The sequence below is a fragment of the Alligator mississippiensis genome, chromosome 5, assembly GCF_030867095.1.
Source record: "Alligator mississippiensis isolate rAllMis1 chromosome 5, rAllMis1, whole genome shotgun sequence".
Lineage (NCBI taxonomy): Eukaryota > Metazoa > Chordata > Crocodylia > Alligatoridae > Alligator > Alligator mississippiensis.
The window spans coordinates 10869222-10889212 of record NC_081828.1 but is presented as its reverse complement, the minus strand read 5'-3'; the positions used below and the strand labels follow the sequence as shown (position 1 = coordinate 10889212).

Genomic DNA, 19991 nt, shown 5'->3' with positions numbered 1-19991 from the left:
CCTTTCAGAAGCAGTTCCATAGTGGAGCCTGGCTTCACAGTCCAGCCTATACCCAGAACTGTCCTGCCATGTAGCCAGCTGTTAGCGTGGGCACAGGAGTGCAATACACCAGTCCAGGATAGGATGTTTTGAGTGCTGAGCCCAAGGGACAGGTCTTACCTGACCCCACCACTCAGTTGCCTGGGATGGATCTTTGTGATGCATCAGCTATGACTCCATTCAGGAACGTTGAGTCTACCTGAAAACAACCCTGTGCACTTATGGATAAAGATCCTGAGGCACTAAATTACACTAGATTGGTTCTCAGATCTGAATGTAGCAAGTCCATAGCAGAGTGAGGAATGTACCTTATTGAAGCAACATATTATGGTGTCAGGTAAAATTAACTAGATTGCACCCATCGTTTGATACATAGGCAATAGCAAGCACTGAGGTGTGTGATTTTACTGAATGACTTAAACCAATCAAGAGGTGGAGGCCTCATGTTAACAGTGCTGCTGGTAGTAGTGTTTAAATTGAATTTGCTAAAGGCAAATTTTCAGTTTAAAAAAGGGTGCCAGGGGTGTTTAGAGCTTGGCACGTTTTAACTGTATTGCCTTATAAAGAGGATTTTGGCATACAAGGCTCTAAAAATGGGTAAGCCTCATCCTGCAAACAGCTACCCACAGAAACAATCCCATTATAGCCCATAGAGCTACCTCCCTGGGTAAAAAGTCTTCCAAATTGGGGCCTTCAAGTATCACCTGCTTCCCAAGAACATTGTAACACGTGTTGAACCTGACCCTTTTAAATGCAGTGAGCCTGCTCTTAAGCACAAAGTTTATTCAAGCACATGAGTATTTGCAGGACTGGGGCTAATGTCTGCAAAACCCAAATTATTATAATACTGATTGTATTATTACAAATAACCTTTACTTGGCTCAGAGCTTGCTGGGCACTGAAGGCAGCTGGCTCTGTCTCTCTGTGAGTGTGAGGTTGGAATATCAAAATCAAGGTAGAGGTGAAGTCTGAAGAGCAGTCTCTTTTGAGCTCTTCTTTTTGTGCTGATCCAACATCTGTTCCCGTGGAAACTGTAACCAGAAGCCTGTAGCTGAGAGCAGGAGTTCTTGTTAGTTTCAGTTGCTGGCTTCCAGTCCCCATTTAGACCTATGTTTCCATAGAAATGGACATCAGAAAGGTGAAGACAGGCTAAGGGTTATAAAATATAGCTGGAGAAAGCTTGACATGGAGAGAATGTGTCTGATTCTTAGAGCAAGGATTGTGGCTGTGTTTGGATTCAGTCTCCTGGGGTTTGTTTCCAGCTGTGCAACAGACTTGTTGTGTGACCTTGGTCAAGCCACTTAACTTAACTTTGTCTGAGATTCTCCAACTATATCAAGAGTCAGTTGCTCAGACCTCCCTCAAAAAAAAAAAAAAAAAAAAGTGGCGTGAGATTGAATTCAAGCTCAGAATAGGGCTTTGAGTCCCACTGCGGAACTGCAAAGGAATACTTTTCATTGCTCTACCTTATTTCTATGGAACCTAAAGGGGGAGGGAGAAAACAAAGTGCTGCAAAGATACCGAGCAGCCAGGCAGCAAAAGTGAAATCATAAGCCTTAGGTCCTAGTGTCCTGCTGGGATCTGCAATTCCCATTTCAGAATTCAGCAACTGGACGCTGGTGAAAGTTGGGCTTCCAGAGGCGGCAGGGATCTGGCCCCGAATGATTTAAAATAGTAGCAAGCCAAGCCAGGGAAACCCTTCCCATTAAGCCCAGGTCTCCAGAGTCGGCTTTTCTAGTCTGTTGTCTAAATGGACATTAAAGTCTTGCATTTCCTCACATGGGGTGAATGCAATGATCTCAGGGAGGGGGCTGCTGCCTGGCGGACGATTTTCTTGGACACATGCACGGTCTGACTGCTTGCCAGCCAATTAACATCCTCCTCCTGCCATGCTCTGAAGTTTCACCAGCATGAAAGCCCCCTCGAAAGCCTGGAGCCAGCCCCCCAGGAGGTCAGGGTTTTTATTAGGTGGCTCAGTCTGAGCAAAATTGACGGCTCAAGGGATGCAAAAGAAAGCACAAGGTTTGCCAAGCCCTGGTGTGGCTGAGGGCTCTGTGATAGCTGACAGGCCATAAAGGAGCGGGTTCTGGCTTGCGCAGCTTGGAGGCACTTGGGACAGTGGGAAATGAAGGGTCAGGGTGAAATGATTGATGTGCTGAAGCCCTTTCCCATCACTGCCTGGGACGCTCTGCACATAAAGCTGTATCTAGCTCCCTTGTGATAAGCGCATTTGCAGGTGACTGGGGTCAAATTTCCCAATGCAACAGACATCAACCATAAATTCATATTTTTCACACCTCCTCTCCGAGGCTTGGGGAGGATCTTGGTGTTGAAAACAGGGCTGGCTCCCTCCCAACCCAGCCTGTCTATCTGCTTGGGTTTGCAGTGAAGTCATCATGTTGAATTTGGCACATCACTCCAATTCCCCTGGCAACAGCCTGATGTCACAGACAGGCTTCTGACTTCACTGCAGCATCCAGCAGTAGGGGAAGCTGGGCAGCCAGGGAGAAAGCTCTTATTCCAGCAGATGCAGGGGAGAATAGCAGATAGAGTACCAAGAACTACCTCCAAGGTTTATGTGGTCTTTGTTAAAGTTGATTCCTTTGTAAAAGCTTTGTTTTAACTGGGGGGGGGGGGGTCAATGTTTCAAGAGGAAGCATCACACTTAGGATGATGGTGTTTGAGAAACTGGGCTCTCTTCTCACTCCCTCCCACTGCTGCTTTTCACATTTGCTGCTTGTCGTTGACTGACATTCCTACCATGGGTGGGGAAAATGTCCACTCTCACTGTCTCTCCTTCCTGCCCCCATGGCTGGGGGAGGCTGGCAGGAGTGTGTCCTCTGCTAAAAGTAGGAGAAAGAGCTCCTACCTCTGACCCAAACTTGGAAGGAGGAATACTGTTGCCTCTCTTCAGGTCTCCCTCTTGCTTGGGTTGGTGCTGGTGGCTCTCCCCAAACTACATGGTGGGGTTTTGCTTGCTGGGGAACCATTCATCACTGGCTTTTCCAGTCCACTGGCTGCAACTAAGGTTTCCTACATGCACTTCCAAAAAAAAAAATTAAAAAAAAAATATATATTACTTACTGGCACCATAAATAAACCCACCTACTGCAAGTGACCTCCACCTACCAGATGTGGCCCCTAAACATATGCCACCCTTTCACTCCTCCAAGGACCTTCCCAGGCAGCTTGCTTTTGGTGGGGACCCATGGATGTCCATCTTGATTACTGGGGGGGGTTTAGAATAAATTGTCACCGCTTGCATTAGCGCTACCATATGTGACAGTGCTGGACTTGTACTTAGATGCCCTGCTGGGCTGGTGGGGGCAGAAATGTTCTCTTGGGAGGAGTTATATTTTGTCTATTAAATCACACAGGGAATCCCCACCCAAATGGCACAACCAGCCCAGATCCTAATAGCCGTTTTACAAGTCCGGGGCAGGGAAGACGCTGTTCAAACAAGGTGGTTAGTAAGTGGCAGCCAGCTGGGCTCTGCGATTCCTGCCCAAAGCTTTGAGGAAGTTCGTACCAACAACTGCAGCAAACTAACTTAATTACCCCTGGCTCCCAGGAACCTGCGTTAGTCCTGCTACCAAGCAAAAAGATGACTGGAAACCCCCCCTTTTAAAAAATGAAATATATAATTGCATGTAGCTTGTGCCAGGCGCCCTTCCCTCTTGCTGCTTTGATGACTGGCACGTGCACCCGCTCCTGTCCAACGTGGGAGTTTCCCCGGCATGCTCCCCTGGAGCCGTACCTTGCCCACCCAGCCTCCCTCGCCCCGCGGGGAACAGGCTTAAGTCAAGGAGGGTGCGCAAACGCTCGGGGCTGCATCTTTTTTTTTCCCCTTGGAAGATCCTTGTCTTCAGGGGCACGTTGGGGAGGGGGATCCACCCGGATTGCAGCAGGCAGGCGCACGGCCAGGGACAAGCCCCCCCTCACTTTGAACATGTGTTGGCACATGGGGAACTTTCCAAGCGGGGGGGGGGGGGGGGGGGAATGTGTGAGAGAGTATACGAGGCAGTGAGTGTGTGTGTGAAGGTGAGTGTGAGACTGGGTGTGAGGTGTGTGTGTGTGTGAGACAGTGAGTGTGTGGGGGATGTGAGAGTATGCAAGACGGTAGGTGTGTGTGAGAATAAGTGTGAGGTGTGTGAGAGCGAGTGGGGGTGCGAGTGTGACTGGGTGTGTGAGAGAAAAGGACAGTAGGTGCGTGAGTGTGTGCGGGCGAGGCGTGAGAGACCGTGAGTGCAAGACAAGTGAGTGTGCGGTGCGTGTGCACGGGGGGAGGGGCGGGGGGGGCGGCTGTTTGCCGGAACAGCGGCGAAGGGGGGAGGAAAGAAAAAAAAAAAAAGCGCCGATCCGCGCGGCGGTTTCAAGGCCCCCCCGGATGTGTCCAGCCGCGCAGCCAATGGGCGCTCGCAGCTCGCGCCGCTCGGCTCTTTTAAAGGGGCCGCAGCCGCGGGCCGGGCCGAGACGCGCCGGGGCACCGGGACACCCCCGCGCTTTCCCCCCCTCCACCCCCTCCCCACGCAGCGCGCCCAGGTCCCCGCCCGGCCGGCCGGCCGCCCCCTCCCTCCCCGCGCGCCCCGGCCCGGCCCGGCCCACGCGGGGGGAGGGTCCCGGCGTCCGCGGCACCTTAAGGCGGGGGCGGGGCGGGGCGAGGGCGGGGCGACCCCTCCCCCGCGGGCGCGGATTGGCCGCGCGGGCGCCGAGTGGAACGTTGCCGCCCGCCGCGTTCCGCCCGCTGTAGCCACGTTCGGCGGCGCTCGGGGCGGCGGGGCCGGGCCGGGCCATGGGGGCCGGGCGGGCGCGGGGGCTCTGACACGCCGCGCCGGGGCAGCGGGGCCGGGGGCCGAGCAGCGGCCAGAGCCGGCAGCGCCTTCGCCTCCTCGTCCTCGTCCTCCGCGTCCTCGTCCTCGTCCTCCTCCGCCGGCGGCGGCTGCGGCTGCGGCTGCTCCTCCCCGCCGCGGACCATGTTCGCCAAAGGCAAAGGCTCGGCGGTGCCGTCGGACGGGCAGGCTCGGGAGAAGTAAGCGCCCGCGGCCCCTCCGCTGCTGCGGGGCCCGGCCCGGGGGGCTGGGCGAGGAGGGGGGGCGTCCTTTTGTGTGTCCGCGCTCCTGGCTTTGTCCGGGCCCTGCCCGCAGCACCCCGGGGTGGGGGCGCACGGCACGGGGGGGTGGGGGGGCTGCCCTGCCGGTGCCAGTGCCAGGGCTGCGCAACTCCCAGCAACTTTCCCGGGGGGCGGCGGGTGCCCCTCGCCGAGGGGTCCCGACGCCTGCCCCGCCGCAGCGGCGCCTGCCCCGTGTCTGTGCGCTCTTGCAGGTTGGCTTTGTACGTCTACGAGTACTTGCTGCACGTCGGAGCCCAGAAATCCGCACAGACCTTCTTGTCGGAGGTGAGTGGGGCGGGCGGCGGGCCCCCCTCCCCGGGCCTGATGGCCTTTGTTTTCCCAAGCAGGCACGGTGGCCTCCATTTTGAATTTTTATCACCTTTTGCCATTTATTGCGGTTGGCCTCGGAGCCCCCGGGCGGTTCGGGGGGCTCCGCGGGGCCGCCTGACCCGTTTGCCCGCCTTCTCCTCCGCAGATCCGATGGGAAAAAAACATCACGCTAGGGGAGCCTCCCGGGTTTCTACATTCCTGGTGGTGGTAAGTGGCCTTCCCTGTTTGCTTCACCTTCCAAAAATACAAGGGGGTTGGGGGGGGGGGAGAGACGGCATCGCTCTTGAATGAGCCGGGAGGGAAAATATCGTCCTGGGTAAAAGTTTTGATCCTTGCCTCCTCTGGTAAGGAGGAGACGTGCTGCATGCATGCACGACCGGCGTGTTTGCCGCCGTCGGGAATGTATTTTATTTTATTTTTTTGCATGAGTGGAAATTGTTCGTTTGGCCCCTGGGAAGAAGCGAGGGGGGGAAACCCTGCGTCTTCCACAGGGGCCTGGCGGTATCGCTTTTACTCAGGTGGAACGGGCGAGGCACGGGAGGAGGAGCTGTTTGTTCCTCCCCACCGGCCGAAGCAGAGGCATCAGGGGGCTCTCACTTCCTCAGTGGTGATGCCGGATGACTTGGCCCCTCGGGGTTACTGGGGGTGATGGGGGGAGATGCCATTTCCCATCCGGTGCTAGCTGGTGGGGGTGTTGTTCGTGCTAACTCAGGAGCAGTCCCTTTTTGTAGTAGGTCCTCTGCAAAAAAATAAAAATAAAAAGTGGGTGCAGGTTGGAGGGTCCCCTCGTTTCCTGCCATCCGGGAGGATCTGCCTTGAACAAAGCAAAGTTTCTCTGATTCTGCACCTGAAGGTGCTGGGAGTGGATTTCCAATCTTCCAGCTGAAGTTTGCACCAGGCTCGCGAGCTGGCCGTTTGCAGGCGAGCGCGCTGTGGCTTTTTAAGAAGTAAATAGTGCCTAGGTTGAGATGGTTTTGAGTCAGGCTGTTGAAGCGGTGGGAAACCGAAGTGTACACGCCTACCCGTTTGCCAGTGCAGGCACCTCAGGTCGGTGCCTGGGAGCAGCTGAGACTGTGAGCTCTCTTGCAGCCAGTTGCTAGCAGCATGCGAACTGAGAAAACCAGTTCCTAATTGCATTTGTCAACTTCGTGCAGGATGCTCGCAATGCGCTCGGGCAGCTTATGGTGCTGGCTGGTCTCTCTCCAGATCAGATGGGTGGTGGGGAGGGGGCAGGGGGGAGCTTAGGCTGCTTGCAGAGGCTGTGTGACTTCCTGTCGAGGCCTGCAGTTTGGGTAATGAAGTTCAGAAGTAGTAGCAGGAGTTTGGGGAACATGATTGAGGCTTGTTTTCTTCTGCATTTAGAGTAGGAGAAGCAAACTGGCCAGCCTTTTACCATGCTATTGGATAGGATCCGTGGTCCATTTCAGAGCCTGCAAAACTGTTCCCTGCCTGCTGCCATATGTATACTGAAGTGCACTGGATTATCATCCAGCCTTCTTCAGGCAAGGTCTGTGCTGCTAACATCTGCTGCTAGCTTGGCCAGGCTGTTCAGAGGTGTGAAGGGTGTGTAGACGCGGTGCTACTGGTACCACTGCGCTTTTACTGGCATGGCCTGTTTTGCTGTCCCACATAAGGCACATTTGGCTGGTGCGGCTGCGCTCTGCACCAGGTGCGTTTTGTTGGTGCAGAATGCAGCGTTGCTCAGCTGGGGAAGTGTATTCAGTGTGGACCTGGCACTAGTCTGTCACCTGGCAGTGTGGCACGCTGCCATGCAACTAGTGCTGGACAGAACAATGAGTCCACAGGAAACAGTGAGTCAGCACCTTCATGCTGTGGTGGCTAATGCTCTGCCTTGGAGAGAGCAGTCCGAGGGGGCATTTTCTGAGAGACTTAGGCAATGGCTGGAAATCTTGCACATATGGGTGCACGCGTAGTTCACAACAGAAGAGTTTGTGGTAGGATTTTCTGCCTTGTGGTGACATTTCTGGAGTGGGCCTGCCCTTCTGGTAAGGGAGCTCTTCGGGTTGTTGCAGCGTGTTCGGGTTCAGCTGATGAGCAGTAGAAGTTGAAACATCCCATGGAAGTCTTGCAAAGGGATCTCCTAAACTTTGAATACTAAGAGGAGTAGAGATGCGTGAACCTGACGTGCTCTTGGAGCCTAGAGCTGAAATAGCTGCCTGCTGGCCAGCTTTTTTTCTTGGCTGATTTAGACAGTTTGGGAGTTGAGGGAAAGACATCGGAGGGTGACAGTGCTGATAAGTCCTTCAGCTGAAGTTTTAGAAGTTCCTGAGTTACTTCTTTGCAGTCCAGCAGATTGTCATCTCGCTGTAATTATCACCGACGTGTTAAAATTACCTGGCTTGAGACTTCTTTGTTGGAGTTGTTACTAGAAGGTTTAAAGGGTGATAAAATTGGATATGTGATCTTGACGGACCTTAAATTCACTCCTTAACCACACTCCAAATGAGGTGGAAAGCCGCTCACCTTGAGCGAGCTGTCGGCTAAGTTTGTACTATGGTATTGTACATGTGCTGTTACTTATGCAAGTCATAATTAGTAACTGGATCCTATTTTGTTGTTTTTTTCTTTTCCCTGCCATGCAGCGTATTTTGGGACCTTTACTGTGCAGCTCCTGAAAGGCGAGATACTTGTGAACATTCAAGTGAAGCAAAAGCCTTTCATGATTATGTGAGTAACAATTTTTAATCCTTGTGCTAATTGCAGGGTTGGAGAGATCAAACTTCTTCAGCGCTGAAAGCAAGCGTGTAGCCAACTGGCGACAGCTTTTTTTTAACCAGCAGTGTTCCGACTGGGTTGAAGAGTATTTCATAATGTTGCAATTATGTAAATGAGTTCAGATACTTATCTTAAGTAGCTAAGGGCATATTCAGACCCTTGGTGGAATTAAGTCGTTTTGCCGAGCAGTGGACAACAGAAGCCCTGCGATAGCTGTGCTGTGGGGAGCAGTGATGATATTTTCCACACTGAGGACAGACCTCATTTACAAAGTTCGTCACACAAGTGAGTGTGCTTAGTGTCTGAATGCGAACAGGGGAAATTCGTCAAAATGTTGGGTCTCCAGCCCAGGAAAAATCTAAGTATTCATTGGAGACAGCGTGCACTTAGAGGCTTGCTCTGGCTAGCCAGTATTCATGTCTCAAAAATATCAATATAAAGGTACTTCATTTCATTAAGACTGCATTGCAGTCTCTTTTGCTCTCTTTTTCTTTTCCCTTTTTTTTTTTTTTTTTTAAAAACAAAAACCCTTTTTGGTTGAAGGTCCATTTCTTAATGGCTGTGAAATAGCTGGAAAAGATTGTCTGGAAATGTCTCGGACATTGCTGTGTCTGCGCCTGACGTTGGTGGCTGATTGGATGAGCTAGATTTTGGAGGATTGGATTGGCTGCGGTATTTTCCCAGCGTGGCTGGGAGGCTGTGGTGTACCTGCAAAGGAAGGTACATTAGCCCCAGGTCAATAGCCAAGGCTCTCTGCAGTTGGCTTTTGCTTGCAGGACAAAGGAGACCACATCCAAAGCGACCATGTGACAAGAAGCCTTGGAGATGAGGCATGAGGCTTTGCAGTAACCTGAACCTGTCAGCGGGGACATCTCCCCAGGCCAGGCTGGCTGCTGTGTAGGCTTGCAAGTAAATAGATGCATTTTACAACTTGCTCAGCTCTGCTGTGACCTGTGGACAGTGGGCTGTCGGCAGGGGCAGCGATTCCGAGTGGGGGGGACTTTTTAAATGAATTGATATGAAGAGATTTGGTTATTTTTGCTCTTGTCCCATTGGTGTAGCCCTGTGCACCCTCTTGCCTGTAGCAGCCAGATAACCTTGTTGTCGGTTTGGTTTTTATTAGGCATCATGTGGCCCTTACAACAGGGTTCACTAATGAGAATCCCCATTTATCAGGCCACTTTTAACCGTCTGTGCTCTGAATTCTGCCAGGACAGCAAAGGGTGCAACTACAGCAGAAAGTGTGCGGGCTGCTCCTTTCCGAGTGAATGCACTCAATTAAGGCTGTAACATTCCCATAAACTTCGGCATGAGTGATTAGGACAGTAGCAGAGGGGGGTTGCAAGGGGATGTTGGTGCAGGCTAGGGGAATATTGTCAAACACATTAGAAGTAGTATCGGCCACCTTCTTCTGATGAATGGCACTGCTGGTCAAAAACAGCGTAGAGCTGTTTCCCCTTCTTGCTCTGTTGCAATCTCTAGCTGGTTTGGGTGCGTACCTATTGCCCAGAGCCCGTGCAAGAGCTCATCCTTGGTGCGTGGGTGAGCTCCAGCCTTGCTACAGACCTTCACGCCGCTCCTTGCCCATCTCGCGGTGGGGCATTTGTTGCAGGAATGACAAAATCTCAGAGTGTTTGTGGGTTATAAATAGTGAAATGCAGCTTGCAAATATTTGCTATAGATGTGCCAAAGCCTGGGTCTCTTGCAAACGAGGCCATGTGTTCAAAATGGATTGGCAAAGAGATGTTCTCATAGATGCTCTACCATAATGTGACCCAGTTGAGAGCTGCTGAAGAGGTACAAGGGGGAGATGGTTAGAGACTCTTCTGGTGGCTTGGATCTGTCTTTCCAGTGTGGCTCTTTGTTCCCTTAAAGGTCACTTGTGGTGGAGTTTAGTCTTGAGGTTGCCTGACCAGAAGGGGGTAGCTTTGTATGCCCCAGGTGCCATTGAATCTTGGTTCTGTTTGTGTCATAATGTCACTTATGTATTACCTTTATAAAGGGTGAATTAGACTTTGATCCCTTTAGCCAAGGGTTACAAGAGAACTGGTGCCAAGCTGGTTGCCAAACCATCTCCCATGTTGGGGCCACTTTTTCCCAAGCTTAAAACCCTGGTGGACACAGCCACTCTGGAAGCACCTCTTAGTCATTCTGGATTTCCAAAGTACTTTAAAACTGCCTGACTTGGAACAGCAAACCCAAAACGTCTGTCTTGTTTGGGGTTTTTTTTATTGGAGGAGGTTAGATCTTGGATGCAAAAAGAAAGAAGGTGTGCAGGATAGCACCAGCTGCCAAGATACAGTAATGCTACATTAGCAGCAGCCTTATAATAATGTCTGAGGATTTAGTGTATTTAGAGAAATTAATCTTTTTTAGCTTGGTAATAATTCTAACAATAGGCCTGAGTGCATTAGATGATTCGCATAAACTTCTTTAATACATGTTGCTTTAAGCTTATAGTAAATAGACACAATCCTGATTGTTTTTTTTAATTCTCAGTGTAATACAGTTTCATAACACTCCTTTTTTAGTTTACCTTTTTAGCTTTATTATGAAGACTCATAAGGAGATTTTCTGTCTTTGCCTTCCCTCCTTCATCTCTTCACTTTCACTGTTTTATTGCAATTGTCCTGTTTTGGGCTTTAAATGGTCGATTATACTTCTCCATAATGCTGCATATTGTAGATGCTTATGGATTTCTTTCCCCCTCCCCCCAAAGAATCAGTGTTTTCGCAGCAGGAGTAGGTAGTGTACTTTCCGGGGTGCGTAATCTACGTATATAAAGCTTAAATATTGACCAAAGAAAGGAACCGTATGATAAACTTTTCTGTGTGAATAGGAGCTTGTTTCTTTGAGGGCCATGTCCACGGCCCATGGTTCACGTGTGTGCATGCATGTGTTTCACATCCAAACAGGCATAGCACAGATCTGGGGCTGTGATGCCAGAGTCTTCTTAAATCACTGCACCAGAGCTATCTACTGTTGACTCACCTCTTTGTCACTGAGTTTCTGCTCTAGGGGGATGTTGGTGCCTATTTTTGCTTGTGTAACACATGCAAGAACAAGGAGTTGGGGGCTGTTGTTTGCATGTGTGAGTCGGGGGTGAGGGAGGCACACATAATTCATCCTGTTGCAGTTCCTAAAGTACATCAGAGTCTTTAAAATACTTACTCGGTGTGTCCTGAGTTTTTAAGTTACTGTGCTTAAGCAGAGCACCTGTTGCTGGAGTTGAACAAGATGGTGAAAATGCATGTTAAAGGATCTGCAGATCTTGCCATTCTGGGATCCAGGGTCCAATGGTTGCTCAGTAGATCCAGCTGGAATTTGATCCTTTGCCTTCTGCCCTTTGGGCTGGAAGGTGCTGGGACTGCTCCTGCTGCACAGTTTACATGGCAGCTGCTCTGCGCTTCCAGTGAATCATGCGAACTCCCAAATGGCCAGAGGGTGCTTGGCTGAGAGGAGGGACAGCACACCACGAGGTGTAAATAATGTGGACTCTGGGACAAATGTACTGGGCTGGGAAAGCATGTTTGCTACTTCTGTTTATTTGCTATGCAGACTGAGAAGGGGGGGGGAAGAGTAGGGCCTATGCAAATCACAAAGTGAGTGGACAGATGACTAATTTTCTATGTTGGATGTGGTAAAAAAAATAACCTATACTAGGGCTTGGCACAGGCTTGTAGAACATCATATTTAAACTTCATCCATTAAGGAGTACGACTTTTGGAGGTGGCCCACATTTGCCATGCATAACACCCACAGACTCTGTATTTACTACACCACTATAAATATACAATGGTGGGATGCTGTAAACCTTCCACCTTGTGCAACAGAGTGCTGTAAAAGTGCCAGGCCTGGATGTGCCTGAAGACTTGCCCTGACATCATGTTGGCACGTGTCTTTTGCTTGCCTTTCCCCATTATTAATGGCAGAGGTGTGGTCACTTGGAGGCAGGAGGAGGTCCTGTTCTCTACATCGCATGGCTTAGGAAGCTCATGCTTTAGAAATAAGAGCCGCGTGCTTCATTAGCAGAGTGTTAACAGCGGGATTTGCATGCTGTGTGTCATTTCCATTTCATTTCCCAGTATAACTATATGAAAACTAATAGTAGCAGCAGGACAAATTACCAATTTCCCCCTTCAGATTTTAATATTAAAAAAAAAAAGTCACACTTTCACTTGGGTGTTTTGTGACTTTTTTTTGATGGCTGCTTGATCTCATGCAAGCCCTTCCATCCTTGGGAAATGCAATGCGCTACTCGGAGTTTGATCTCTTCACTCCCTCGCCAAGCTGCCTTTGCCCCTGGCGCGGCTGTGTGCGTAACACCTGTTAGCTGCAGAGCACCATCTAGAAAGGAAGACTTTTACTTTGTACAAACGCCGCATATTCCCAGTGTGTGAAACTGTTAACTCTGCTAACAAATTGCACTTACTTGTAGGTTTGCCAGCCTTTCTACCGCATGGGTAGAAACAGGTGATCCAAAAGTCAAAAGCATCAGTACACAAGTTTGCTGGAAGCCACGTGCTTTGATTTCCAGTTGAGCCGTTTGGAGTTTTTTGGGTTTTTTTTTAATTTCCCCCTTTTACTAACATTGTGCTGATCCTAAACGGTTGATTTGCTTTATTTCTGAATCTCCTACGCAGGGGGAATCCGATCAAAATTGGACATCTTTAAAATTTGTTTGTTGGTTGTTTAAGTCTTTGCTTCAGTCGTTTGGAATCGTGGAAATATCAGAGGGGTGAGGAACACTCCCAAATCTGTCTCCGGTTTCAGTATTTTTATGTGCCTTTCCAATAGAAAATGTTATACTCTCTCTGGAGGCTACTGCTGTTGGCACGGTTGTCTTTATCTTGCTTCTAGTCAAAGCCCCTCTGTAAGTACACTCGTATTACAGTGTGGCTGTGTTGCCAGACGCTCTTGTTGCAGGTTTCATTGTGCATCTTCTGAGCCGGTGAGCTACAAAGGGATTGTACAGCATGACAGGGAATTTCAACCACCACGTTATCTCAGAATTGGCCGATTGATGGTTGCAGTTCAGCATTTCAACATTGTGAAAGCCAATACAATTTGAGTTAGCTGTGATGACTGCCAGTTTAAATACCGCAGTGAATTTCTGTCAAATAGCTAATACGTAGAATGGGGAATTGCAGAAAACTTGATCACCAGAACCACTTTAGTCGATTTTGGCCTCCAGCTACACAAAATGAACTTAAATCTAGTTGACTGTCGCTACATACTTTTTGTGGCATTATTCTGTCTGCACAGCCTACTTTGAGTGGAACTTGAGGGGGGCAGGTATCGAGAACAACCTGAATCCCCTTGGCCCCAAGTTTTTCCCCTCCAAAATGCATGCATATGTAAATGGCAGAAAGAGGTCTGTCCCTGTCAAGTAGTATATTGTAGGGAAAATACTAAATTATTATACAATATGTGCTTGCATCTAGAAACGAGGCTTTACTTTCTTAAATAGCTTTTATATTTTTTAAATCATTTATCAGTCTAGCTCCTCCTGTCCAGTTTTTTTTCCATCTTGAAAAATGCTTTGCTAAAGGATTGATGGTCAGTGCAAGACAGGCTGTGATTAGTCCTGCAAGAGATGGTACAGCTGGTTCAGCAAAAATAACTTGCCTGCTTCTGATATCTAACAATCCAATTCCTCCCTTCTGTCCTCCTTTTCTTTACTACCTAAAAATTACCTCTTGAATTAAAATCTGAAAGGTGTCTTTTGGAAACCACTTATGCAGGAGTTGTGGTGGGAATATTTTTGTTTTTAAAAGGTGTAAATGGTTTGGAGTCAGTATACATGGCTTTAATTAGCGGGGAATGAGAGGTGAGTTTGAGCTCCTACAGTGGACTGTCATCCTGGCTTATATGTATTTTAGATGCACTCCCCCCCTCCATGGCTACAGGGCAAGGGTGTGATCCAAATACTGCGCCATTTGAGCCCAGAGAGCCAAGCCAGTTCCTCAGATCAACAGTTGTATCCTCTACAAGTGCTACACAGTGGGAGGTATTGCCTTCTCAAGGACAGGCTGGCCACAGCATATCTTTAGCGGGATCGTCCATCGCTGTTGCATGTTTGCTCCAATAATCATCTCAGCTCACTTTTTGCCTTGGCTTCCCGGCTGCTGCCAGCCTGATAATCTGCACCGTTTTAAGTGCGTCTGCATAGTGCTCTTGTGTTGGGAGTCTTTGAGATCACTGTTGGCTGTCTGTAAGGGGCGATCCTGCTGCCTTGAAGCTTTAACGATTGGTCCAAACTCTTGCTCTGATCCAGTTTTGTCCAGTGCAGTTTTGTCATTGTCTCCAGAGTTTTGGGCCCAGTTATGGCTGCTAACCCACATCTGTGCTCGTTAGCAGCGTGCAGCCGAAGATCGAAAAGCCTGCACCGGAGGAATGTGAAGTAGAGGTGCCTTTAGGAGGTGCAAGGTGTTGTTGTGGGCACGCGATGTGCGGAACTAGCTGAGAACTCATCACCTCTTAACCACTAATATATATGCAAGTTGTTCTGCCTGTTGCGACACCTGTGTTTCAGTATCGAGACCATCAGCATGTGTATTTCTGTCACTGAGTTTGCTCCTAGAAGCAAGCCAAAGTGAGCTGTTGTTCTTGGCTTGTGTGTAATCCACGGCCTCCTATAACTTCCTAGTCATTTGGATGTTTCATGCCAGAGTTGGAGCTCGCTTAAACGCCACTGCTGCCACTTCACTTTGGCTACGGGCTCATGAACAAGTTACCACCAGATAAGGGGGAGAGTGTGAATTTATAGCACGCTCTTACCCCGTGATAAGTGTTTCAGTAGCTTACAACACGGTGGGCTAAGCTTCTCTGCATTTACCATAGGATAAGAGCAAGCACATGGACTGGTACTTCAAAGTAGCTATTTGCTGCAAGGTAGAACTGGAAAAAATTGGGGTTGGAAGGGACCTCCGGAGGTCATCTAGTTCACACTCCAGTTTACCTTACAGTAACTCATTCAGGCGGCCGTGCCCTTTGAAGGAGCACTGTCTTTTGACTATAAACAGCATAGGGCCTTTGACCCAGGTGGCATCTATGCGAGGGCAGGGGTGCATGTGTTCGGTCCATGCTCCAGTGTGTAACGGAGCTTTTTCTCCAGGGAATTCAGTGTCACTAGTTAGAAGCCACGGGGAGCACATCTGTGGCTACCTAGCAAATATTATGCAGCACAGGTTCAGCAAGTGCCCAGCATCAGCAGTGGTGCTACAATGTAGGTTCTGCCAAGGCCAAAGACCAAAACCTGTTTCTCAGGCAATCAGTAAAAAAACCAGTTTCCGGCCTTTTCCCTCTCAATGAGGGAAATGAGGGGATTGCCGGGTAACTTCTTTTCCAAAAGATCCTCATGGTTTTGCTACAGGGGAACGCTTGCTCAGACACGATTAAACTTCCCTGGTGAGAAATACGCCTCTTCCCTCAGTGTGGCATATCCTGATCTGCTCGGGAGAGACAGAGTTTCCCAATAGGTAACCAGAGGAATTTCCTCCAGGCTTGGCAGCTCTCCAGGCACATCTGCAAAATTTCCAAATGGCTAAAAAGTGCAGAATTTCCCCCTCCCTAGTAACATGCTGATAGATAAATATATATATTTAATAGTCCTCTACCCATGTGTCCACCATTTCTTCTTTTTTTTTTTTTTTAAATAGAGATTCTGTGGGGAAAGGAGGTTCTCTTTGGTAAGGGCAAACTCTGTGCCCAGAGAAGCTTTGAGGATAGTTTCTAAAGAAGACTACTTGGGTAACTTTTAGGTATAGGAAAAACTATTAAAAAAACCAAAATCAGTTAGTTAGTTTGTTTGTTTTTAATGAACCCAGGCTAATAAACTTGGCCAGACAGCTGATCTCTGTATCCGCTACTAAAAAGTGAAACTGCGCCGTTAAAATACCACTTCGTTTAATCTCTCAATACTAATTCATGCCGTGTTTAGTATTGTCTCCAGCAACTGTCAATGATAGCATCATTTTTTGTCTCTTGAATGATACCGTGCTCGCAGTGCTGTAGTTGCAGAGAAGCTGAAAGAACGTGTGGCTTTTTTAAATTTTTTTTTTTTTTTTTAATAAGTCATACCTTCATTTAGTTGATATTGATGGAAAAACCGAGAGCATCAAACTTGAGGTCACAGCGCTGCGCTGACGCTGTAGTCTTTGTGATTGGGGAGCCTAAATATTTATCCTGTTCTGTCCCTAATGAAAACAAATTGTCAACAGTTGTTCAGTAACTGACTAAATTAAAATCTGTAATTAGTCAATTAGATTAAAGAGTTGGCACAACCTGATTGTATCATGCTGGTTAGGTTATTAAGAGAAAGGGTGTGATTTTTAATTACTGAATGCTAATTTTGACAGTTTCAAATGGAAACAGACGTTTTTCCCCCCTCTAATTCTGAGTGCCTGGGTAAAGGCAGGCAGCAAAATTTATTTTATGTCAACAAATGGCGCGAAGACGCAAAGTTTCTCTTGTTCAAATCCGGAAGGGATTTCAACTGGAGAGCTCTGGTGGGAGAGTTTTATATTAAAAAAACCATTTTTCTTTCGGTGCAAAAATTAGCTTTCTTAAATGGATTGGGGGGCAACAGTTGCCTGGTAATAGGCAAGTGGGCTTTTGTACCGGAACCGGGGGACAGGCGCACCGTGCAGTTTGCATCGGATGTGGATTTTCACCCGCTTGAAAGAGCTTGCTGCTGGGAAGTTGGATGTCTTCGCGACTGTGTCCATGGCTAGAGCCAAACATGCCCTGTGCTCTGGTAGCAGACGCGAGGCTCCAATCAGATGCTGTTTGTTTGCCGGATGCTGCTGTTGCTTTGGAGGTGGGCAAGAGGCCATTGTATCGGGAATAATGCCACCCTGAGGATCTGTGGGTGTTTCGCACCGCACTTCCCAGCAAAATGGTCACAATGCTCCGGCAAAGCTCTGCTTGGCTCTGTTCCTCCCTATGTTCTTGCCTGCTGAGATCGCATGTAATCTGTGTCGGCTTTTGAGCTAGGAAGGAGGGGTGGGGGGGAAGCAACTCTGTACAATTCTTTATCTCCTCCCCTGCTTAAAGGCCATTTGAACCAGCAGATGCGTAGTGCTGGGATGTCCGCGACACACAAGTGAGTCATTTCCACCCCCCTTCCCCCAGCAGCCCTTCCAACCACACACATGCTTCTTCGCTGGGTTGGCTTTGATCACCGATTTGAGGCGTTGGGCCAGCAAAGCAGCCATCTAGTCGGGAATAGGTGCGCGGAGGTCTGCATGGAGGGCTAGGAACCATTTTGCCAGGCGCAGAAGAGGCTGTTTGCGATGCGGATTCCCATTGTTCGCTCAGGATGCCACAGCCACGTGGAGTGGAGACCCCTCTCCGGGAGCGCTGCTCCTCCGTGCCTGTGCCCCTGCTACCGCCCCCCACCCACGCGCACGCCCGTGCACATGCACACACGCATACGCCCTCTTTCCTCTGCCAAAGTTTGTGCCGGGGGGAGGGGCGGGGAGGCGGTTCTCGGGGCCCAGACACTGACAGATTTGTAGCTCCGGGTGAATACAAAGCTTGTAAACCTTCATTCATTTCCTTTTTGTGGTCCTTTCAGAGGAACAAAGAAAATGAAGCCGAGGGGTGCATGTACGCTTCGCAGACGAGGCCAGGGGGACATCTCCAGTCGCCAGGGAGCCAAGAGGGCTCTTTGAACCAAGTCCACCGGGCAAAGCAGGCAGCAAAGAGGGGGGAGGCTGGGTCCGAGGGAGCAAAACTTGGGTAAAGCGTGTGCCTGTGTCTTCGGTCAGCAGTGGGAGATTGTTAGGTCAGTGCAGCGTGTATGGGTATGAGCATGGCTTTCCTGTTCTGATCATTTCCTTCCTTACCTAGGAAACTTGGATTTTCTCCTACCTTTTGTTATGTATTTTTCTCTTTTTAAAACAATCTCTTGATCTATTGAAAACAGTTGCAAGCTGATCCCACAAAACATGCGTGTATACATGTTTATATTTAAACATATATGTATAGCATATACATATGTGTATATATGTCTTTATATACATTGGATGCTACCTGTGTTTGCTCGCTGCGTCTACAGTGGGTCCAAAGACCAAATAAAAAGTAACCTCTGCATAGATAAATTAAATGGCAAAATCCTCGCTGACGGGCGGGGGCTTTAGAGGTGGTCACTGTTAACATTGTTCTGTAAAGAGCCATATAAACGTACGGGATTAAAGCATTGGAGAGGAGAGCAGTATAATGCTGAAACTGGTTCATCCAGTTAACTGTATTCCAGCTGCGAGCGAATGGCTGTCGCCTGCCCCAGCACCTCACGCTCTTGTGCAACTAAACAACATCAAATGCCCGGGCTATTAGTGCGAATGCCTGACAAACTGCTTTGGATGCGCTGTGCGGTTGGCCAGCTTTCTGAGGTTTCATCTCCCGAGAACAACAGCCGATCCGCAGTTCATTTTGCTGTAATGCTTCCTGCTGTTTAGCAGGAGCCACGAAGCTGAGCTTGTGGGGTTGGGTTGTTTGTTTTTTGTTTTTTTTTTTTCTTCTTTTAAGGATAGACTTCGAATGTGTTGCTAGCCCCGGTGACTTTTCCAGCCAATTACAGCAGAATCCAAAGCGACTATAACGCTGAACAGAAAACAAATGAAAGACGAGCGGTGGGTCAAGAAAGAACATGGCTGGCTTTTTTTCTTCCTCTGGTTCCAAAATTATGGGGCAGTGAATGCAAAATGAAGAAGCCCCGCTTGGCTTTCAGGGAAGCTTGCTTTAAAGGCGGTGGGCCGTTTGGGCAGCGATTCACCAGGCGTTGTCTAGCGTAGTGTGGCCTGGGTCATTCTTTTAGCTTAACGTGCTTCAATTAAGTTGTTCCTAGTCTTGTTTTTTAAGGGAAACTTCCTTTCTGCCAGTGGACAACATGGAACAGATTTCCCCCCCCCCTCCAAAATCCTATGTTAAAAACAATCCCCAAACCTTCAGAGGTAGCACTGTGCAACCCTGCCTTTCACAACGTTTGTGGGGCATGTTGAAAGTAACCAGCTTGAAAACTGGAAGAACTAGTTGCCTCCAAACCCTGCCTGCTGTTTTCCATCTGCCCCTTCCAGCAAGCTCCCATCCAGATGTAGCTTTTCAAGCAAGACGGGTAAACCCGAAGGTGAGTCCTATCCTTTTCCATGAGTCAGCTCTAGCCCGTCACTACAGCCACCGTACCTGGGAAAAATTCAGCTCACATCTGTTGCCGGCTGGCTGCTTTTGTCAGGAGTTGGCATGGAAAGGAGCTCGCCAGGTCCTGGGTAAACAGACATATATGTTTATTGTAATCTGACATGATTGAAATGAGCAGTAAATTGTGGGTCAGAGCGTGGCTTTTAATAGGACTGAAGCTGTAATCGCATCAGTTGCAAAGTCACTGATTCCGATCCAAAAACAATTTTGGAGATCATTAACTTGGCATTTGCTGGCAAGGACCTTTCCTCATTTTTTGGGAGCGTGTGGTGGTGAAAGGCTAGGAGAGAGTCGGAAGCCGGGGGAGGGAGGGCGGAGGGTAGGAAGGGAGATAAAGAAACAGCATTGAAAAAAATGTTGTTCGGGGGGTGGGGGGAAAGAGAACCTGATGCCAAACGCCCACCCAAAACCAGGCTGGGGAAGGGAGTGCTGCTGTCTCTTTAAACCGAAAATACTCTTGGTTTAGTGCTGACCGTGGGGGAGGGGTGATGTGTTGTACCCTGGTGACTTGATGATAGGATGGTTTGTAGCAGGCTTCCAGCTCGGAGCCCTGACACAGCAGGATGGGAGGAGC

General features: G+C 49.0%; 1 protein-coding gene and 1 long non-coding RNA gene across 5 annotated transcripts in view; one reads left to right on the top strand and one right to left on the bottom strand.

Moving 5' to 3' along the window:
* Positions 1-890: 890 nt before the first annotated feature.
* Positions 891-3426, bottom strand: LOC109281078 (uncharacterized). Its single transcript, XR_002087604.2, has 2 exons — positions 2909-3426; positions 891-1146 (listed from the first exon to the last, which is right to left on the bottom strand). It is a non-coding gene; the product is annotated as an uncharacterized LOC109281078 (long non-coding RNA).
* A 1410-nt stretch (positions 3427-4836) lies between these two features.
* Positions 4837-19991, top strand: part of SSBP3 (single stranded DNA binding protein 3) — a 133712-nt gene continuing 118557 nt past the window's right edge. Inside the window, exons 1-4 of one of the 4 annotated variants that reach the window (XM_059727856.1) lie at positions 4837-5068; positions 5362-5434; positions 5625-5686; positions 8083-8167. In XM_059727856.1, the coding sequence (XP_059583839.1) occupies positions 5013-5068; positions 5362-5434; positions 5625-5686; positions 8083-8167 (276 nt within the window). In that variant the 5' untranslated portion in view covers positions 4837-5012. The remainder of the gene's footprint in view (positions 5069-5361; positions 5435-5624; positions 5687-8082; positions 8168-19991) is intronic. The other 3 variants (XM_059727859.1, XM_059727858.1, XM_059727860.1) reach the window with 3 other exon arrangements.